This window comes from Empidonax traillii, unplaced genomic scaffold (assembly GCF_003031625.1).
Source record: "Empidonax traillii isolate 1590-97213 ecotype Southwest subspecies unplaced genomic scaffold, ASM303162v1 scaffold274:size1118153, whole genome shotgun sequence".
Taxonomy (NCBI): domain Eukaryota; kingdom Metazoa; phylum Chordata; class Aves; order Passeriformes; family Tyrannidae; genus Empidonax; species Empidonax traillii.
In genome coordinates, this window is record NW_020955467.1 from 806,949 (window position 1) to 824,216 (window position 17,268).

Genomic DNA, 17,268 nt, shown 5'->3' on the forward strand with positions numbered 1-17,268 from the left:
CTTATATATCATCAGAGCATGTCAGCAAAAGTATGGTGAGAAACTGTGTCTTAAATCCTCAAGTTAATCCCTGTTTGTTCTTTACAGTATATAAGAAGAGTGGAAGATCTTGTGTCATCATTTCATTCTTTGTCTTGCAGTACTGAGGTCTGATGAAGCCACAGTGTGTGTGTGTGTGTGTGTGTGTGTATAAACATATTTTCCTCAGTCCCTGCCAGAACCATGCAGTTGTCCTGGCATTGTTAGGTCCTACAGCTACACATCCTGCTGTTTCCAGTACAGCCCTCCATGTGAGAAGGACTGGGTGCACTTGTTTCTCAGCTGGTTGTTTGACTCTTGAAAAAAGGAACCTGTGCAAGGGCAGTGATTTAGCCTGTGCCTTCAGCTAAATTTGGGACTTAAAAAGATTTCTCTCCTTTCAGTGCTGGTAAATAGTACGTGAAGGCAAAGGCTATTCCAACATAATATTTGCTAATCTACTTAAAGCAGAGTTTCTGGGAAACAGTAGTCACATGAGACTATCAATTAAAAAGAAAAATTTCCAAATTTATACATAGAATTGACCTAAGTATACTGTGAAAGAGCCAGAAAATAAAACATGCCAAAACTATTTTTGAAGTTACAGTCTTTAAGCCAGTCTCGTAGCTTTATGAGCCTGCCTGACAGACATAAAATGTTTAGGCATAGTGGGATTGTGAAGAAGGAAAAGGTGGGTTTTTTTCATTAACCGTTAAATTCACAAGGGAAAACATTAGATGTGTTTTTCTGTTTTAGCAAATCTGGAAAGCACCACCATCATTATAGGCCTAGCTCAGGAGGTAATTGTAACATATAAGGTGATCATTCACTATGATGACACGGATTAAAAAGAGCTTTGTGAGTGTAATAGATAACATCTGCACATGACTCTAAACTCGTCAGTGGGCTTACGAAATTAATTTCCTCCATGAGAAGCATGCCTGTTTTACACGCATCTGTACAGAGCTCCTTCTTTTCCCTGCCCCTCCACCCTCAAAGGAAAGGAGCAAAACCTTTACTATTGTGGCTGTAGAGAAATTGTTTTCCTGCATAACGTTTTATAAATATTGTCGTGATTTCACTGCTCAAGAGACATTATTATAGGAATGGAAACACTCTCACCTGATTAAGGTTTACCTTGTTTTCTCACCTGATTAAGGTTTACCTTGTTTTCTAGAAGTGCAGCAACAATGTCAACACTGAAGAATAAAAAAATCTGAAGATTGTTTCAAACTGTAGCTAAATATAAGTTTGTGAGATATTTAATGGAACTTGGAAACCACTTAATTTTTCTCCCCAGTGTAATAATCCTCAGGATCTTCATATTGTTACTAAAAGAACAGCCACACCTGTCAGTATATTTCTTCAAAAGTCAAAGCTATATCTAAGTACGTGTAGTCAAAGAATACAAAGCCAAATAGTTGCTTTCTGCTTTTCTTGAGAGGACAGGAACACAATCATTTCCTGTTACTTAATTGTCTCCAACTTCTGCTTACAGAATTTCCAATGCAAAGTAATTGTAAAACTTGATGACTACAATGTTTTAGAATTTAATAAAGATACATGCTTTAATGGGTTTCTTTACTCAGCCATCATTTTTATAATTGAAATAAAAAAACCTTAATTCATCCTATGAGTTTGCTCATTTGATCATCCATGATTAAGATGAGTAAAACGTTCCCGAAGAAGCAATTCAGCACAAGCTGCCCACACACTTCTGAAGGAATGAATGAATAGAGGGGAAAAAAAAAAAAAGATCAATCAGAAACTGGCAAGGAATCCTGCCCTTGGACAGCCATTGGAGTCTTGCATCCCTAAACCTGCATTCTTAAGTGATTTCATCTGTCCACAAGGGTTTATTTATCACTTACTTTTGACAACTTTCAGTCACATTTGTCCATGCTGATCCTTTTTCCTCCATTTAATTGTGCGTCCTTTAGAGGTTCTCAGACTTATTCTGGGTTGATTCACCACCTTTTAGCATTTGGCTTGACCAAAATGGATTTTATTGTTCTGCAATCACGCTCTTCACTTTCCCTTCCTCTGTTACAGTGGATAACACCATCTCTTCTCTGTCACCAAGGCTCAAAACCATGGTAAGGTCAGTTTTGACTGTTCATTCCTCTGCTTAATTGTTAAATAGCTTTTTTCCCATACAACTCTATTCCTTCCTTTTTAGTCAAAGATTTCAACTTTTCTTCCGTATCTTTTCCTCCCCCCCCTCTTCTTGGGTCTTTTTTCCTGGTTTCCCCTTCAAAGTGCTTGCTGCCAAAACTACCAATCACCTTCATTTCTTCCTTTTCTTCTACAGATGAAGTGGAAATCATGATCATCTAAAACTCTGGGTATTGCACACTTAAATAACAGAACGTTGAAGATAGGCAGCAAAAATCAACTAAAGCAATAATACCTCTTTCTATGTTTTCTCAGATACTTTAAGAACTGTTCAAGTGTCGTCTTATCAAGGGGAGGATGAGGGGAGAAAAGTACCAAGCTCTTTCTTCCAAAGACGGAAGTTTAGGTACATAATGGTTTACATCCTTCTAACAGAGACTGCAATAACACCCATATGCATGCACACCATACCATTCACCATATAAACTGCATGATGTACGTGGCATATTAATGTTTCTATGCTCACTGTAACCAACTGCAATTTCATCTTGCAAGTTAATTCTGTGTAATTGTCTGTAGGTTGTGAATTAGCCTTTCTCACCTGAAAACCAGAGTTTCTTTCTCTATTGGCCCATGGAAACTGGCACAGTTTCCATGATGCACTCAACCAGCCTTCAGAGCAGGACAACAAATAGGCATCAAATCCACATGAGAAAAACCAGGATAGCACCATTGCACTCGCCTTCGTTAAACGTTACTGTAACATGTGACATGTCTGTCCTTTTCAACCTGCCCAACCTGGGCTAATATAAGCAAATACATTCTCTGAATCCCGTTCTCTTTCTACACTTCAGAGCTCTGTGCTGTATCCAGCAAGCCCCCAGATGGCCACTTTAATTGCCCCAAAACCTGACAAGATCCATTGCAGATGGTTTTCTAGCCAAAGAGGTATGCCTTGTCACTTCCCAGCTTCCCTCCTGGTTCCCCTGTTGTGCCCACAGCTCTTACCTCCTCTCTGTACTCCCAGAGCAATGTCCTTTGCTGCGTTTGAGTTCTTGGCTACCTGCCTTCTGTGCAACATCTGCTTTTGTTCCATGTGCTTTCAGGTCAGTACCGCCACATTTGAAGCAGAATGCCCTATCACAGAAACTTACTGAGAGTTAGGTATTTGATGGTTAAATTGTAAAGTACGTGACTACAGCCAATTTACATAACTGATAAATTCCTTATCAGTTTAGACCTTATTAGCTTTCCTAAGCATCTATGTAGAGATATTGAGCTGAATTCTACAAAAAGGACATCTCAAGTTGGAAACACATGACATAGAAATTTTAACAGGCCAGGAATGCTTCTGTTATGCCTAAAATTGCTTGTGAAACAGTAGTAATGGAATAACAAAACCTGTGCAAGTGGAAACAAATCTGGATTTGTTTATGAAGTGTTTTAGCAGGAATGTCACATGGCACAGCAGCATTGCTCTCTGACCTCTGTGATAAACAGATCTCAGTCTCTTCTGTAACTCAGACCCTTTTGCTGAGGGATCATCCCACCGAATAACAAGATCCTTACACGTTACGTTAAGGATGTGATCTCCTTGCGGCTCGGTCACACAGACTGGGGACGTTCCCTTCCATGCTCAGCTGCCTGTGAGCACAGACACGCGAGGTCCTTTCCCGCTGCAGTTCTTCGGCACCGCTGGCGGCTGGGCCAGCGAGCCGTGGACAGGCTGCACAGCACAGGGAACCACAGGCATGACATGTGAAGTTGCCACCCACCCAGCTACTATTAGAAATCCGTAAAGTACAGATTTGCCAGTGGGAATCACAGCGGGATTTGTTGGCTCAAGGCTCCGCAGACCCGAAAGGGCTCTGGGAAAGGACAGCTAAAAAACTGTGGATTTTAGACTCCACTGAGACTTTACGAGGAGCGAAGAATTGCCGGTTACTTTTCTTGGTTGCCAGAGGTCAGCGCGTAGAGCGCACAGTCATCCAGCGGTGGGTTTCAACACTCCATAAACCCGAAGGGACCAATTTATTAGTATTCCAGGAAAAAAAAGGAAAGGGAACAAAAAAAAAAAAAAAAAAAAAAAAAAAAAAAAAAAAAAAAAAAAAAAAAAAAAAAAAAAAAAAAAAAAAAAAAAAAAAAAAAAAAAAAAAAAAAAAAAAAAAAAAAAAAAAAAAAAAAAAAAAAAGGAGAAGTAACAACTAAAAAAAAAGGCAGAGCCCGCCTGACGCGGCGGGCGGAGCCCCCGCGGGCCAATGCTGGGGCGAGGGGCGGTGCAGGAGGAAGCGGCGGCTCGGGCCGATGCTGGCGGCGGCGGCGGACCGGGGGCACCGCCCGGGCTCGGCCGCGGGCGGCGGCTCCTGGCTCCTGCCGCTGGCGGCGGCGCTGGCGCTGGGGCTGCTGCTCACGCTGGTGGTGCGGCAGCTGCTGAAGCAGCGGCGGCCGCCCGGCTTCCCGCCCGGCCCCGCGGGGCTGCCGCTCCTCGGCAACATCCCCGCGCTGGGCGCGGAGCAGCCGCACATCTACATGCGGCGGCAGAGCCAGATCCACGGGCAGGTACCGCCGCTCCCGCCGCCTCCTCCTCGGGGCCCCCGGAGCGGGAGAAGGGCGGGATGGGGCGGGGCGGGCTGCGGAGCCCGGGGAGGAGCGGCCGGGAGGGCCGTGCCCCGGAGCTGTCCCGGAGCGGCCCCGAGCGACTCTCGCTGCCGGTGTGTCCGGGCGGGGGGCGGAGCCGGGACCCGTCCCGTGGGAGCGGGGACAGGATCGCGGCAAACGAGAAGAGTTTACACCTCTCTCTCACGCCGCAGCTCCCTCCTTAAGCTCCAGCTCTTAATTCTTACTTTTTGTGGGTTTTTGTTTGTTTGTTTGTTTGTTTTGGGTGCAGTGAAAATGGAAATAACTCCCTTGTTTCATATCCACAAGTCCTGGGCTTAAAATTAACAAAATTACAACAGTGAAAGAGCAGGCGCTGGGATAAGGCAACATTTTCACTGAGAACACCTTCCTTCAAAGGACTTCCAGTATACTTTCAATGTACCTTCAGTGGTATATTTGGGATACTTACATTTAGTGTTACTATGTAAGAATGGATTTATTTTATTTTTGTACTTTCTTACAGGTCAGGTTTTTCTTTTCATCAGCACTGTATTCTTACAAGGATCATAAAAGTTAAAACTAGATCTAAAGGGGAAAGGCAGGCATGTGTTTTGGCAGTAGAAAAGTAAGTAAATGTGTTTCAAGAAAACACCAGGACAAGCAGAATGGAAATAGGAAGGAAAACATGTCATCAAATAAAGTAAACTTTCTACTTGCCTGGAATGCTGCATGTAGTTCTAGTCACATGCTGTCAGAAAAGATCCTGCAAAATTTGGAGGAACTTGAAAACGGCCTGTTGGGATTTGGGGTGCTCTGGAAAAATACAATAAAAGAATTTTTAAAATGATATATGACATATGAATTAAGATAAATAAGCTAGATCAAAATATACAAAACTCACAAGTGATATACAGAAATCTATTGGGAATATGTTCTTCATACATAAAAAAGAAGAGCCATTATAACAGTGAAAATATCAAGTTCGCTAAAATAAAATACTCATAGAATCAGTTAGGTTGAAAAAGACCCCTAAGATCGTTGGGTCCAACCATTAACCTCACATGAAGCCCACTACTAAACTCTGACCCCAAGTGCCACATCTACACAGCTTTTAAAAATCTCTAGGGATTGTGAATCCACCACTTTCCTGGACAGCCTATTCCAGTGCCTGACAACCCTTTTTGGGGACAACCCAGTTGTTGCAGAATGTATAATTAGACTAATATAATTTCTTGTTGTGGAGGTCAACAGCTTTGAGATGAAGAAAAATACAGAGATTTCTATAGGTAAAAATACAGACTTATAATGCTAAGGAAAGTATGGAAAGGGACATAAGATTTCAATCTTGAGTTTAGCCTTGGTTTTAATTTTTAAAACTTAGGTTAAGATTTTCATTTTGTTTATCCTGCAGAAGTTTATACCTTCTGCAGGCTGTACTGCATCTTTTTCCGAAGCATCTAGTGCTAACCACTGGTGGAAACAGGAGATGGGCCTCGCTGGGCTGTGCTGTCAGTTGTTGTCTCTCCTCATGGCTCTCACTGCTATCATCTACCGGTTCTTTGGGAGCCTGTGCAAAGTAAGCTGGTGTCTGGGTTCAGACCTAGAAAGGACTGAGAGCAGCCTGGTTGTTCTCACAACTGACACCACATTCTGTGTCTGCCATTATTAAGTGACATGTTGAGAGTCTTTGTGATAGGAACTTCAGCCATACTGCCCTTGACCAAATTAAGTTGGAATTTACCTTGACTCAAGTAGGGGAGAGAAGCAGATACAGTAATACAGCTTTTCTCCCTCCTGTGGAAATAGTCTCAGCAAATTAAGAAAGTAGACTTTATTTATTAAGAAAGTGTACTTTATTTCCAATGCTTATTAAAAAAAATTATATACATAAAGTATATAACGTAGCATTATTACATAAGTATATACTTCTACTATTACCTACTTACATCTCCTAATGCTAGGAGATAGTACAATTTTTTTTTTCCAAAAAATATGCATCGTTGTACTAAATTCACTTTTTTTAATGACTGTGAAAGTGTCCCAGTCCTTACTTTGGAGAACTGGTTACTCTGGGTGCACAGCAAAGCACAACATGTAGTGTGGGATAATTTGCTTTATCTTTTGACAGAGCAAGTTATCTCAACAGACTCTACTGTAATGCCACAACTGTACCACCTCTGGTTACCTGTATGCCCTACTGAAGGTTATTCAAGTGTTTTGCATTGTTTAGTGTTGTTTCACTTTTTCATCACTTGTTCTCATTATTTGCTCCTAGGATTGGGTTGTAATAGTGTTTTACAATTTTTACTGGTTTTTTCCCCCAAAGATCTTCAGTCTTGATCTCGGAGGTATATCTGCTGTTGTACTGAATGGCTATGATGCAGTGAAAGAATGCCTTGTTCATCAGAGTGAAATCTTTGCAGATAGGCCGTCTCTTCCCTTGTTTAAGAAGCTGACAAACATGGGAGGTGAGTGATAATTTCTTCTGTATAACAATGTAATTTTTGTCCAATAGATGGACATGATCACATGAAACGTTGGCTTTAGCCATTTTCTCTACTTAATCTTCTTTCATAAAATGCGTGATGCTTCTTAAAAAATTTTGTTTGGAAATGATTGTCACTCCGGGACTACATTCCACGGAAAAAAATTTTTTTGTCTCTCTTTTTGTCTTGTTAAATGATTTTATTTTCTTATGGGGGAAAAAAAATAAAGCGTTGCATAAAATACGTGTCAAAATATTTTTTCAGGCTTACTGAACAGTAAATATGGCAGAGGATGGACAGAACATCGCAAATTAGCTGTAAATACCTTTCGAATTTTTGGATATGGTCAAAGGTCCTTTGAACACAAAATTTCAGAAGAATCTGTGTTTTTTCTTGATGCCATTGATACATACAAAGGCAGACCGTTTGATCTTAAGCACTTGATAACAAATGCTGTTTCAAACATTACTAATTTGATTATTTTTGGAGAACGTTTTACTTATGAAGATACCGAATTTCAGCACATGATTGAGATTTTTAGTGAAAACATTGAATTAGCTGCTAGTGCTTCCGTGTTTTTATATAATGCTTTTCCTTGGATTGGTATCTTACCATTTGGGAAACACCAGCAGCTGTTTAGAAATGCAGCTGAAGTCTATGACTTTCTTCATGATCTCATTGAACGTGTCTCTGAAAATAGGAAGCCTCAGTCACCTCGACATTTTGTAGATGCATATTTAGATGAGATGGATTGCACTGAAAACGATCCAGAATCTACATATTCAAGAGAAAATTTAATTTTCTCTGTTGGAGAACTCATCATAGCTGGGACAGAAACCACAACAAACGTTTTAAGATGGGCAGTGTTATTTATGGCTCTTTATCCGAACATTCAAGGTAAGAAATTTGACATTTTGAGGAACTGATCCCCTTTCCTATTGCAAATTTAGAATGCTTTTTCAAAGTCATGCAGTGATCCATAGTCGTAACCAAAAGGAATGTTTGTGTGTATTAGTCTATTGTATCATTTACCAGACATACAATGGGAAGAGGTGAAAAATTTGTTTTATATGCAGAAAAAGAGGATATCAAAAGTCAAGCATCACAACAAATTTTAACATATTACATTATGAATACATTTTTATGAAGCTTTAATATTTTTAAGTATTTCTAATGTATTTAAATTTAGCGTTGTGATGCATGGTCCGTTGTTGGCAGATATACTAACCTATGCTGTTAATAAATAATAAGAAAGTGCAATTAAATATGAAAGTAATAAACTAAATTAAAAATGCACAAACATCAGCAAAATGTAAATCAGGTTGTGGTTAGTTTAGGTACAATTTCTTTTTATCTGAAGTGCCTCAGTTCATGATAAATTTACTTGTTATAGACATTCATATTTAGAGAATGGCATTTAAAAACAAAAAAGATGTGTTACATTCACTCTGAAGTGAGACAGCAATAGATGTCTGAATGTCAGCCCAGACATTTTGTGTAGAAGTTTGGATTTTAGAAGTGAACAGTGATGTCTCTAATTTCACTGCCTCCACTTCACTTGTCCTGTCCAGCCCTTAGCAGTGCTTGGTTCAATTAGGGACTTCCAGTATTTGGAGGAAGAGCAGCCAAGACAACTTGGACAGTTACTGCTGATACTTTGACCAAAAATCATTGCTCTAACATCAATTTGGTCACCATTTCAGAGTGGGGACAATAACACTACCTCTAGCTGAAAGGCTTTTGAGCTCTCAAGTTCTGCATAGGAACTAGATATCTTTATGCTATGCACTGACTGATTTTATAGAGATCCACTCACCTGAAATAATCTTCTGATCTCAGATCTTGCAATACAATGAGTTTCTGAATTTGGATTAAAAAACAGTTCATCTAGATAAAAATAAAAATTACTCTTATTTTTTATTTAGATAGAATTCCTTTGTTCAGCTGTTACAATATGCACCGACACACCACTACATCACAAGTGCTTTCACTAAGCTGCTTTTCATCTCTTTATTTTGACCTGAAACGTTGTCACTTCGGGTTGAAAAACCTGGTGATTCTGGAACAATTTTTCAGCTACTGCCCAGATTTTCATTATTGGTTCCACATGAATTGTAAAAGTCCAGATTTGTTTTAGTTAGGAGTTGTTTGCCAGTTTCAACAAAGAAAGTGCATCAGAAAGAGGCAGTTTAAATACCTTTGAGTTTATTTCAATAACACGTGAACTTAATTTTAAAAATAGCTAAAAAAGCCCAGTGATTGAATTTGTTCCTTTTCAGTTAAATTCTGGCTCCTGTGCCTGGTAATTCTCACTGTGTTTTTTAGATATTTTAGGTTCAAGAGTGAATGATTTTACACTGTGACGATTCCAAAGAATCATAGCAGAATTAAACAAGGGGAAATTCAAATGGCTGATTTGAGTCTTATCTGTGTTCAGTCAAGTATTTAATGTACTTTATCTTTTACAGCCCTTTGATTGTTCCTTTAGTTTTTAAGAGCTCCAGAAATAAAAATATACACAAGAAAAGAAAACTATATTAAAATGCAATCTTACATTGCAGAGAATAATTACATTCCTAATGAAGATTACTGGTATATATGCTAGGAATGATTCCTACTAGCTGGGTGAGAAATATAGAGTCTAAATTTAAAAGTTTGTAAGGTACTATATTTTATATAAGATACTTCATGTTTCAGTATTCTTTTAAAAGTATATATTTTGGCTTAGATTTAAATGTAAAGGCTACTGCACAATAAACATCAGCTTTTACTGCTGTTCCTAACAGGGCAAGTTCAAAGAGAGGTGGATCTAGTCGTTGGCCCAAACAAAATGCCCACCTTTGAAGAGAAATGCAAGATGCCATACACTGAGGCGGTTCTGCACGAAGTTCTGAGGTTCTGTAACATAGTTCCTCTAGGCATTTTCCATGCAACTTCCAAAGATACTGTTGTGCGTGGTTATTCAATTCCTGAAGGCACCACAGTCATTACAAACCTCTACTCCGTTCACTTTGATGAAAAGTACTGGAGCAATCCAGAAGTGTTTTTTCCTGAGAGATTTTTGGACAGCAATGGGCAGTTTGTCAAGAAAGATGCATTTATTCCTTTTTCACTAGGTAAGAGTGCTTCCTTCCACTGTTCCTTTTCATAAATCCAGAGATGTATAACTTAGAGATGATGGCAATAAGGGGACAGAATGATGTCCTCAGTTCTGATGAAGAAGATTTTGAAGATATTCAGTATAATGTACTCTGTAGATAACAAATTTTAGCATAATATCTTTTATATAGGTGAGCTCATCATTATTTATAAACTAACAGAAGTACACCTTACAAAGTTATAATAATGGCCAGTTAATAATGACTGGAAGTAGATGTAATTAATAAAATAGTAGGGGGGAAAGGCTGAAATTAACAGTATAATTTTTTAAAGCATCTTCTGTCTAGATTGGTACTTGAACACAAGAAAAAGTAGCTAATAAATATATCTAAATATATTTGACAATTCGTTTCAGTGGCATTTGTGAGGTGAGAGCAACAAAATCTCTAAAATCTGTTTCTTAGTGTAAATTATCACTTATTCTTCTTACACAGTACTACCAGCAAGTTCATACAGCTCCTCTTAGAACACAGAAATCACCATTCTTATTCATAACAAGAGTGAAAATGCAACTGCAGATATTTATAATCTTTTTGAAACCTTCTTTTCAATCCAGGAAGAAGACATTGTCTTGGAGAACAACTAGCTCGAATGGAAATGTTCTTGTTTTTTACTTCATTACTACAACGATTTCACCTGCATTTCCCTCATGGAGTGATTCCAGACCTCAAACCAAGATTAGGAATGACATTACAACCACAGCCTTACCTCATCTGTGCAGAGAGACGGTGAAGAGAAAGGTCACGATTGTCAGGTGGAGCACAGTGCTCCAAGCTGCAGCTAAAGATCCACTTGGCCTTCTATTTCTAAACATGTTCATGCCAGAAAGGCAACTTAAAGGACTTGCAGATAAATTCTGGCTGTTTATGCACAATTAAATAGTTTCTTTTTACTTGGTTTTCACAAAAAAAGAATGGAACCAAAAGTGTGGAACACATCCTGTGTAAAACTGATGTTTTCACTACACAGGTCTATTTTGAATCTAACTTCTGATATGGTTTTTATATATTTAATTACTTAGCAAGCCATTTTACTTTGAGAGGATATTTTTATAAGCGTGGAGAGTGTGGTTCAAAATGTTTATCCATGGAAATCTCATTTACATTATTCTTTATAATTCTTCTTTAAGTTTTCATAGCTAAAAAGGTTTAAAAGATATCTGTTTAAATTTCTGTAACCAAGAATAAACTATCTTTTCCAGCCTTGACAGATTGTCTATTAAAGCATTTTAATCCTTCTTTCTCCTTGCTCTGTATTCCTAGGTGGTCATAATTTTCTAGTGAATCATGTAACTGAATTCACTTTCAGGATCTTTTATGACTTCCTTCTCATTTAGCAAAGGACAAAAAGTGTTCAATTATTGCCATAATCCTGACAATTACAGGAATCTTTTTTGCCATTATGTTGCATTTCCAGACACGTGTCCTCCATTGCCTCCCCACACGAAGCACTATGTAATGATTAATCTCTGCTTAAATAGTCTGAAAAAAAACCCAGTGTTTATGTTACCAGTCACATGTAACTGTACTATGAGCAGAGAAAATAACCTGCTCATCGTTCTGACCAGAAAAGAGAGTTTTTGGGGAGGGAGGTTGGGATAGGATGGAGAGAAACACCTTAAATGCATTTTAAGCACAAATATTAGGTGTAGGAGCTACTCTTGACTTCTGCCAGCTTCATCTTCTATTCTTGACAGCTTTGTGGTTATTGGTAGATAAGATTTGTGTCTGCAGACCCTACAGGAGAACCAGATACTCTAAATACTGCATGTTTTGTCCCTGCCATGTGGGGAGGGAGGGCCTCAGAACAGGGTTCAGAACAAAACACACACTGAGCAAGCTGCTATTTGAGGACAAGGCTGAGTGTTAAAACTCTGCTGTTACTCAAATAATGCCTCAACTTAAAGCTGCAGGAAAGTTGAAAGGCAGGAAAAGGTATTTTTCTGCTGACCCGACGTTTTCAGAAATACTTCCTTTCTTTTGAAACAGCAAAAGAGAAGAATCAGAGCTAATACCAGTTCACTTACATAACAGCCTATTGACTTCAGATGCAGCAGGTCCAGATTAATTTACTCATCTGAGTGTAGTCACACCTGCATGTCCCACAGCAAGCAGCTCAAACACTTATTCCTCATGCTCTGAAGAGGGTGGGGAAGCTACTCCACTTGCTGAATAATTAACTGCCTTTCCTAGAGAGGATTTAAAACTCAAGAGAGGAAGGATGGAAATCTGACTGCTGTGCACTGGGCACACCATGAAAACCATGAATAAACCACTCCTAAGACACTGGCAAACAGTCGGGTTTAGGAGTTATGACTGAGGCATTTCTGGATACCTGCATAAGTAGATGTTGGGTGCTTGTGAAATGCGAAAGTAAAACTTGTGGAATCTACTGAACTGGGTGCCTTCAGTATAAAGCAACATTGAGGAGTTCAAGCTACAGTTCTGTACTCATGTTAATTCTTTCTATACCTGACCCTGTGCTCTTAAATCAGACAGCCAGAGCTTTGTCAGTGTCTAGTCTTGCCTTCTTCTAGGTTGCAGGAACTCCATGCCATCCTTTGGTTAAAACATGATTCAAATGTTGCTACTTGAAGTGTGGGGAGGATTAAAAAACATCAAGAACAAGTTCTTGCGGGTGGCTATGCTCAAAATGCAGCTGGCCAGTTATAATTCCCTTTTGCTGAGGTATTTTGAGATCTAAGTCCTGACTAGTCTTTAATCCATTTAATGAGAACCATATTGATTATATGTCATTCTGGTTTCTAAATCAAAATGCCTTATAAAAGCCTCAGAATATCAATCCAAACTTTTACCATTATCTGCCAACTTACAGTCTCGTTTAAGTAATCAAATACATTTGACAAACTGTCTTTTCTATAAATCTTTATCAGTTTTAGTTATATCTGCCATTTCATCCTGTATCAACTTTTTTGTTATTTTCCCTCTTACTTAGAATTATCCTAGTCATCGAATTTAATAATTTGTAATACTGACATAAGAATATTTTCCAGTCCTCTGGAATTTCTCCACTGTATCAACATTCATTAGAAATGAATATCAATAGCCAGCCAGATGTTTGGAATTTCCTGGTGAGTTTTCAAAGGCTAAAATATCTAGCATAGATAGCAGCTGGCTGCTATTCAACACTGGTTTGGAAATAAAGGCTGATATATTAACCAGTATATCTTTTTCTTGTGTAGAATTTAAGGATGAGAAAAAAAGCATTAAACAGCAATTTTTCCTGTCTGGCCTTAAGTGTCCTAACATTTTGGACTAAAACAATGTGTCCAGATACTGATCAAGAGATTTCTTGACATTTAAGATATGACCCCTCATTTTTGCATATTAATGTAATTTATTGTGCTCTTTATTTTACCATTTTCCTAAGTTTTATTCCCCCCAGTATTTATAATACCTCTCATTTTTGTCTTTTGCAGAATGACCTTTTTGAATTCATGATGGTAGTTTAGAACTGGAAGCACTCTGACCTTGCAAGGAAAATTGCCACAGAACCAATAGTTCCTTCAGCTATGGGGATGTGTCACTGTATCGTGGGTAAAGAGAAATGTGGTGCCCAGGAGACACAGAGATCTTTAAAGAGAGCAAAGTGACTGTAATCCAGTATAATTTAGGTTATATAGAACCATGATCTGGCACCTAGCACTGAAAAAGGTAAGATACCATTTCATACACTCACATTACAATCCATTCATTTCACAGAGTATGTTTTTGACCCCCTGTGGGCCAGATCCAATATCAACAGAAAGGAGGTCTTTCCTTCTGGACTCTGGCCTTTTTTGGCATGTCCAAATATAAATGCATCTGTGTATGAGCCAATGACACAAAAAACAGGCATGGGATGAGGGACATCTCTATTAAAAGCTGTAATTCTGAAAGAGCTTGGGGTTCATGGTGGGTTGTTAGTTAAACATGAATTTTAACTGTTCAGCCAAAAGATCTTTTGTTTATGGAATACTGAATGAGGATAGAATCATAGAATCATTGAGCTTGGAAAATACCTTTAAGATCATTGAGTCCAACCATTGACAATTGTGGAAGCTATATAAGTATTTGGTGCTGGCACAAGCATTCCTTGAATACTGAGCCTTGTTCTGTTGTTTATAGCTGAAAGAGGATATATAAAAAAAAAAAAAAAAAAACCAACAAAACAAAACAATAGTGTTCCTATAAAGCCATAAAAATGAATAAGAATATGCTTATGCAATATATTCTGGATTATTACAGGGTACTTCTACTGACTTATAAATTGACCAAATAGTGTGTAATCATATCAGGGCAGCACCAAGTCCAAGCTAAGACGCTTCCACTTCAGACTTGGTGACCCACTGGCACTGTTATAAAGTTTTTGGATCACCTGGGTGACTGAGCATGATCCAGAATATACACCAGAATATCCACAGAAATGTACAGTACAATGTACTGGCTAGTGACACATTCAAGATAATTCATTTGCTTGGTTTACCAAACATGGGACTGTGACTTGAGTCCAAAAAGTTGATAAATGATCTCTTCAGTAAGTAGACAACAACATAAATAGAAGTCAAGATGAAATATCTTTAAACTAGGAATGAAGTGAATACTTTGAACACCTTCAAATGCAGAACCAGGTATACAGCTAGCAGTGACGATAGTTAATCCTGGATTGTTACCAAAACTTTAAAATTAGTTATTAGACCTTTCTTCTTCTGTGATCTGGTTCTAATTTGCATCCAATTAATGACATGATTTTACAGTAGTCACTCCTGTCTCAATCACCACTTTCTGAACTCCAAACCTCTGCTAACTATTCAAGTGCTAAAGCAGCCTGAGCTCATGCAGCAAGTAGGGCTTTTCATGATTTAGTATGTTGTTCTGATACACAGTTGGATTCTGAATCTCATTCCATTTCAGGCTGTCTGAATAGCGAAAATAACAACCAATCTGCATTATTTAGCCTGAATTAAGCCTAAGGGTTTGTGCAAGTAGCAGTAGATGAGGCAGATTATGTTGTCATAAGGTAGCACTTTCATAATAAAAGTAGCAATCTCAGAGAGAAACACAGTGAAAAATAGTCAAATCACTTAGAAAAAGCAGTGAAAATAAAATGTGATTTTTGCAACAGTGCACTGAATGGGAAAATATAAGGATTCAGGCTAAATGCAGGGTGGTAGGGGGAGGAAATCATACTGGTGAAGACAACAGAATTTACCTTTGATCGAGAGAGACGGAATGATGAATACACAAGATAACAAGCCAAGTGCAGGGGACTGTTCAATAAGAGTTTGAAAGGTCAGCCCTCAGTATAAATTGCTCTGTGAAGATACAGACATGCATTTTCATACCAGCTGCATGGCCAAGGTGTTTTTTTTGTACTGGGCCTCACAATTCAAACCCATCGTCTAATCAAGATCCAATCAAACTACCATTCTAGAAATATTATGCCTTATTCTGTCCTTTCATAACAATATAAATTGAGGATCAGCAGATTCTCCCATTTCTAGATTATCCCTTTAGGTATTTTTGAAGGCTGTCAACTACCTCGATGACATTAGAATTAGACAGAACCCATACCCAGAGTGGTCGTTCCTTCGGAAGGCTGCCAGGCTTTGGGAGACATTACGTTTGTTACATTCTTCTGAATAAGTAACATTCCAAATAGATTAAACCCATTAAAATAATGGAGCATATCAGGAATGTGCAATCTAATCCAATAGCTTACTATTACTGCAGCAGATGGCTGCTTGCCTAAAATTTTACATGTGATATAGACTGGCCTATACAATTTACCAGAAAGCAGGTTAAACTTACTGTTTGTTCTGCTGCTTTCTTCAAATTCTGACTTCCTTCTCTACACTCATTCTAAAACAAATTAAATCTTTTATGATTTTCAGAGGCTTGAAAAAAATGAAACATATTAAAAAGATAAACATATTAAAAAGATTAAAGTTCATTTGTTTGGATGTTTAACCCCATTAGGCCCATCCTTACCATCTAGACAACAGGAACCCCACTGTGTGCCCCATGGAGAGTTCCACCTTCACCAAAACAAGGTCTCATTGTTCAGGTTCTTCACTAATAAAGGTAATCCAGGTAGGATTTCATACCAGTAAGGAATGAAAGGTACATAACAGAATAACTGTGGATGAAACATTTTAAAGAATTCTAGTTATTCTCAGGTAATTAAGTTTCCCTTCTCCACATGCATCCCTATTTAAGGAGTCCAAATGCCATTTTGGTTCTCTTCAACTTGTACAATAAGCCCATTTAAAATAATAACGATGCTAAACATGCACCACAGCAGAATTTTTAAGCCTACTTTTTCCTGGAAAAAATGTAGGTGCTTATGACCCTTCTTGTGCCTATATAGCTTAGGAGGTTAATTTAATTGGGTTTCTTTGGACACATGAAAATTGTTTTTTAAAGCCTCTTCAAGGCATTTTCAGATTTTGTTCCATTTTATTTTACATTGTGTAAAGACATACCATTTCTCTCTCAAAGAATGTATGGTCTAAACTGCCACAGTATAGAGGAAAGTGCAACATACCAATATTGGATTTACTTAATCACAAACTGTAGGTATATTCTATAGAATATTCAAGTTCTTTAGGTCATTATGAATGCCATGATGACAAATTTGAAAAGAGACTGTAAGAATAATTCATTGCTGATGGGAACAAAACTTAGTGCTAAACACTACAAATTATCTAAAAATCCCCAATCACTTAAACTAATTCTTTTTGTAAGTATATGAATTACATCATCTTCAAAAGTGTCCAACACCTCCCAATGTCTTAAGTATGCACTTTCTTAAAATCTAGAAAGGCCCATATGGCTTGACAAATATTTAAAATATAATTAGCTTTAGCAAACTAATTTGGATAATCATCTTT

General features: G+C 38.2%; 1 protein-coding gene across 1 annotated transcript; it reads left to right on the plus strand.

Moving 5' to 3' along the window:
* The first annotated feature begins 4,437 nt into the window (after positions 1–4,437).
* Positions 4,438–12,232, plus strand: LOC114060398 (vitamin D 25-hydroxylase). The gene is made up of 5 exons (XM_027889877.1): positions 4,438–4,692; positions 7,058–7,199; positions 7,482–8,114; positions 10,004–10,333; positions 10,933–12,232. The coding sequence occupies exons 1-5, from the start codon at positions 4,438–4,440 to the stop codon at positions 11,106–11,108; spliced, it is 1,536 nt and encodes a 511-aa protein (XP_027745678.1). The 3' UTR covers positions 11,109–12,232.
* Positions 12,233–17,268: the final 5,036 nt, after the last annotated feature.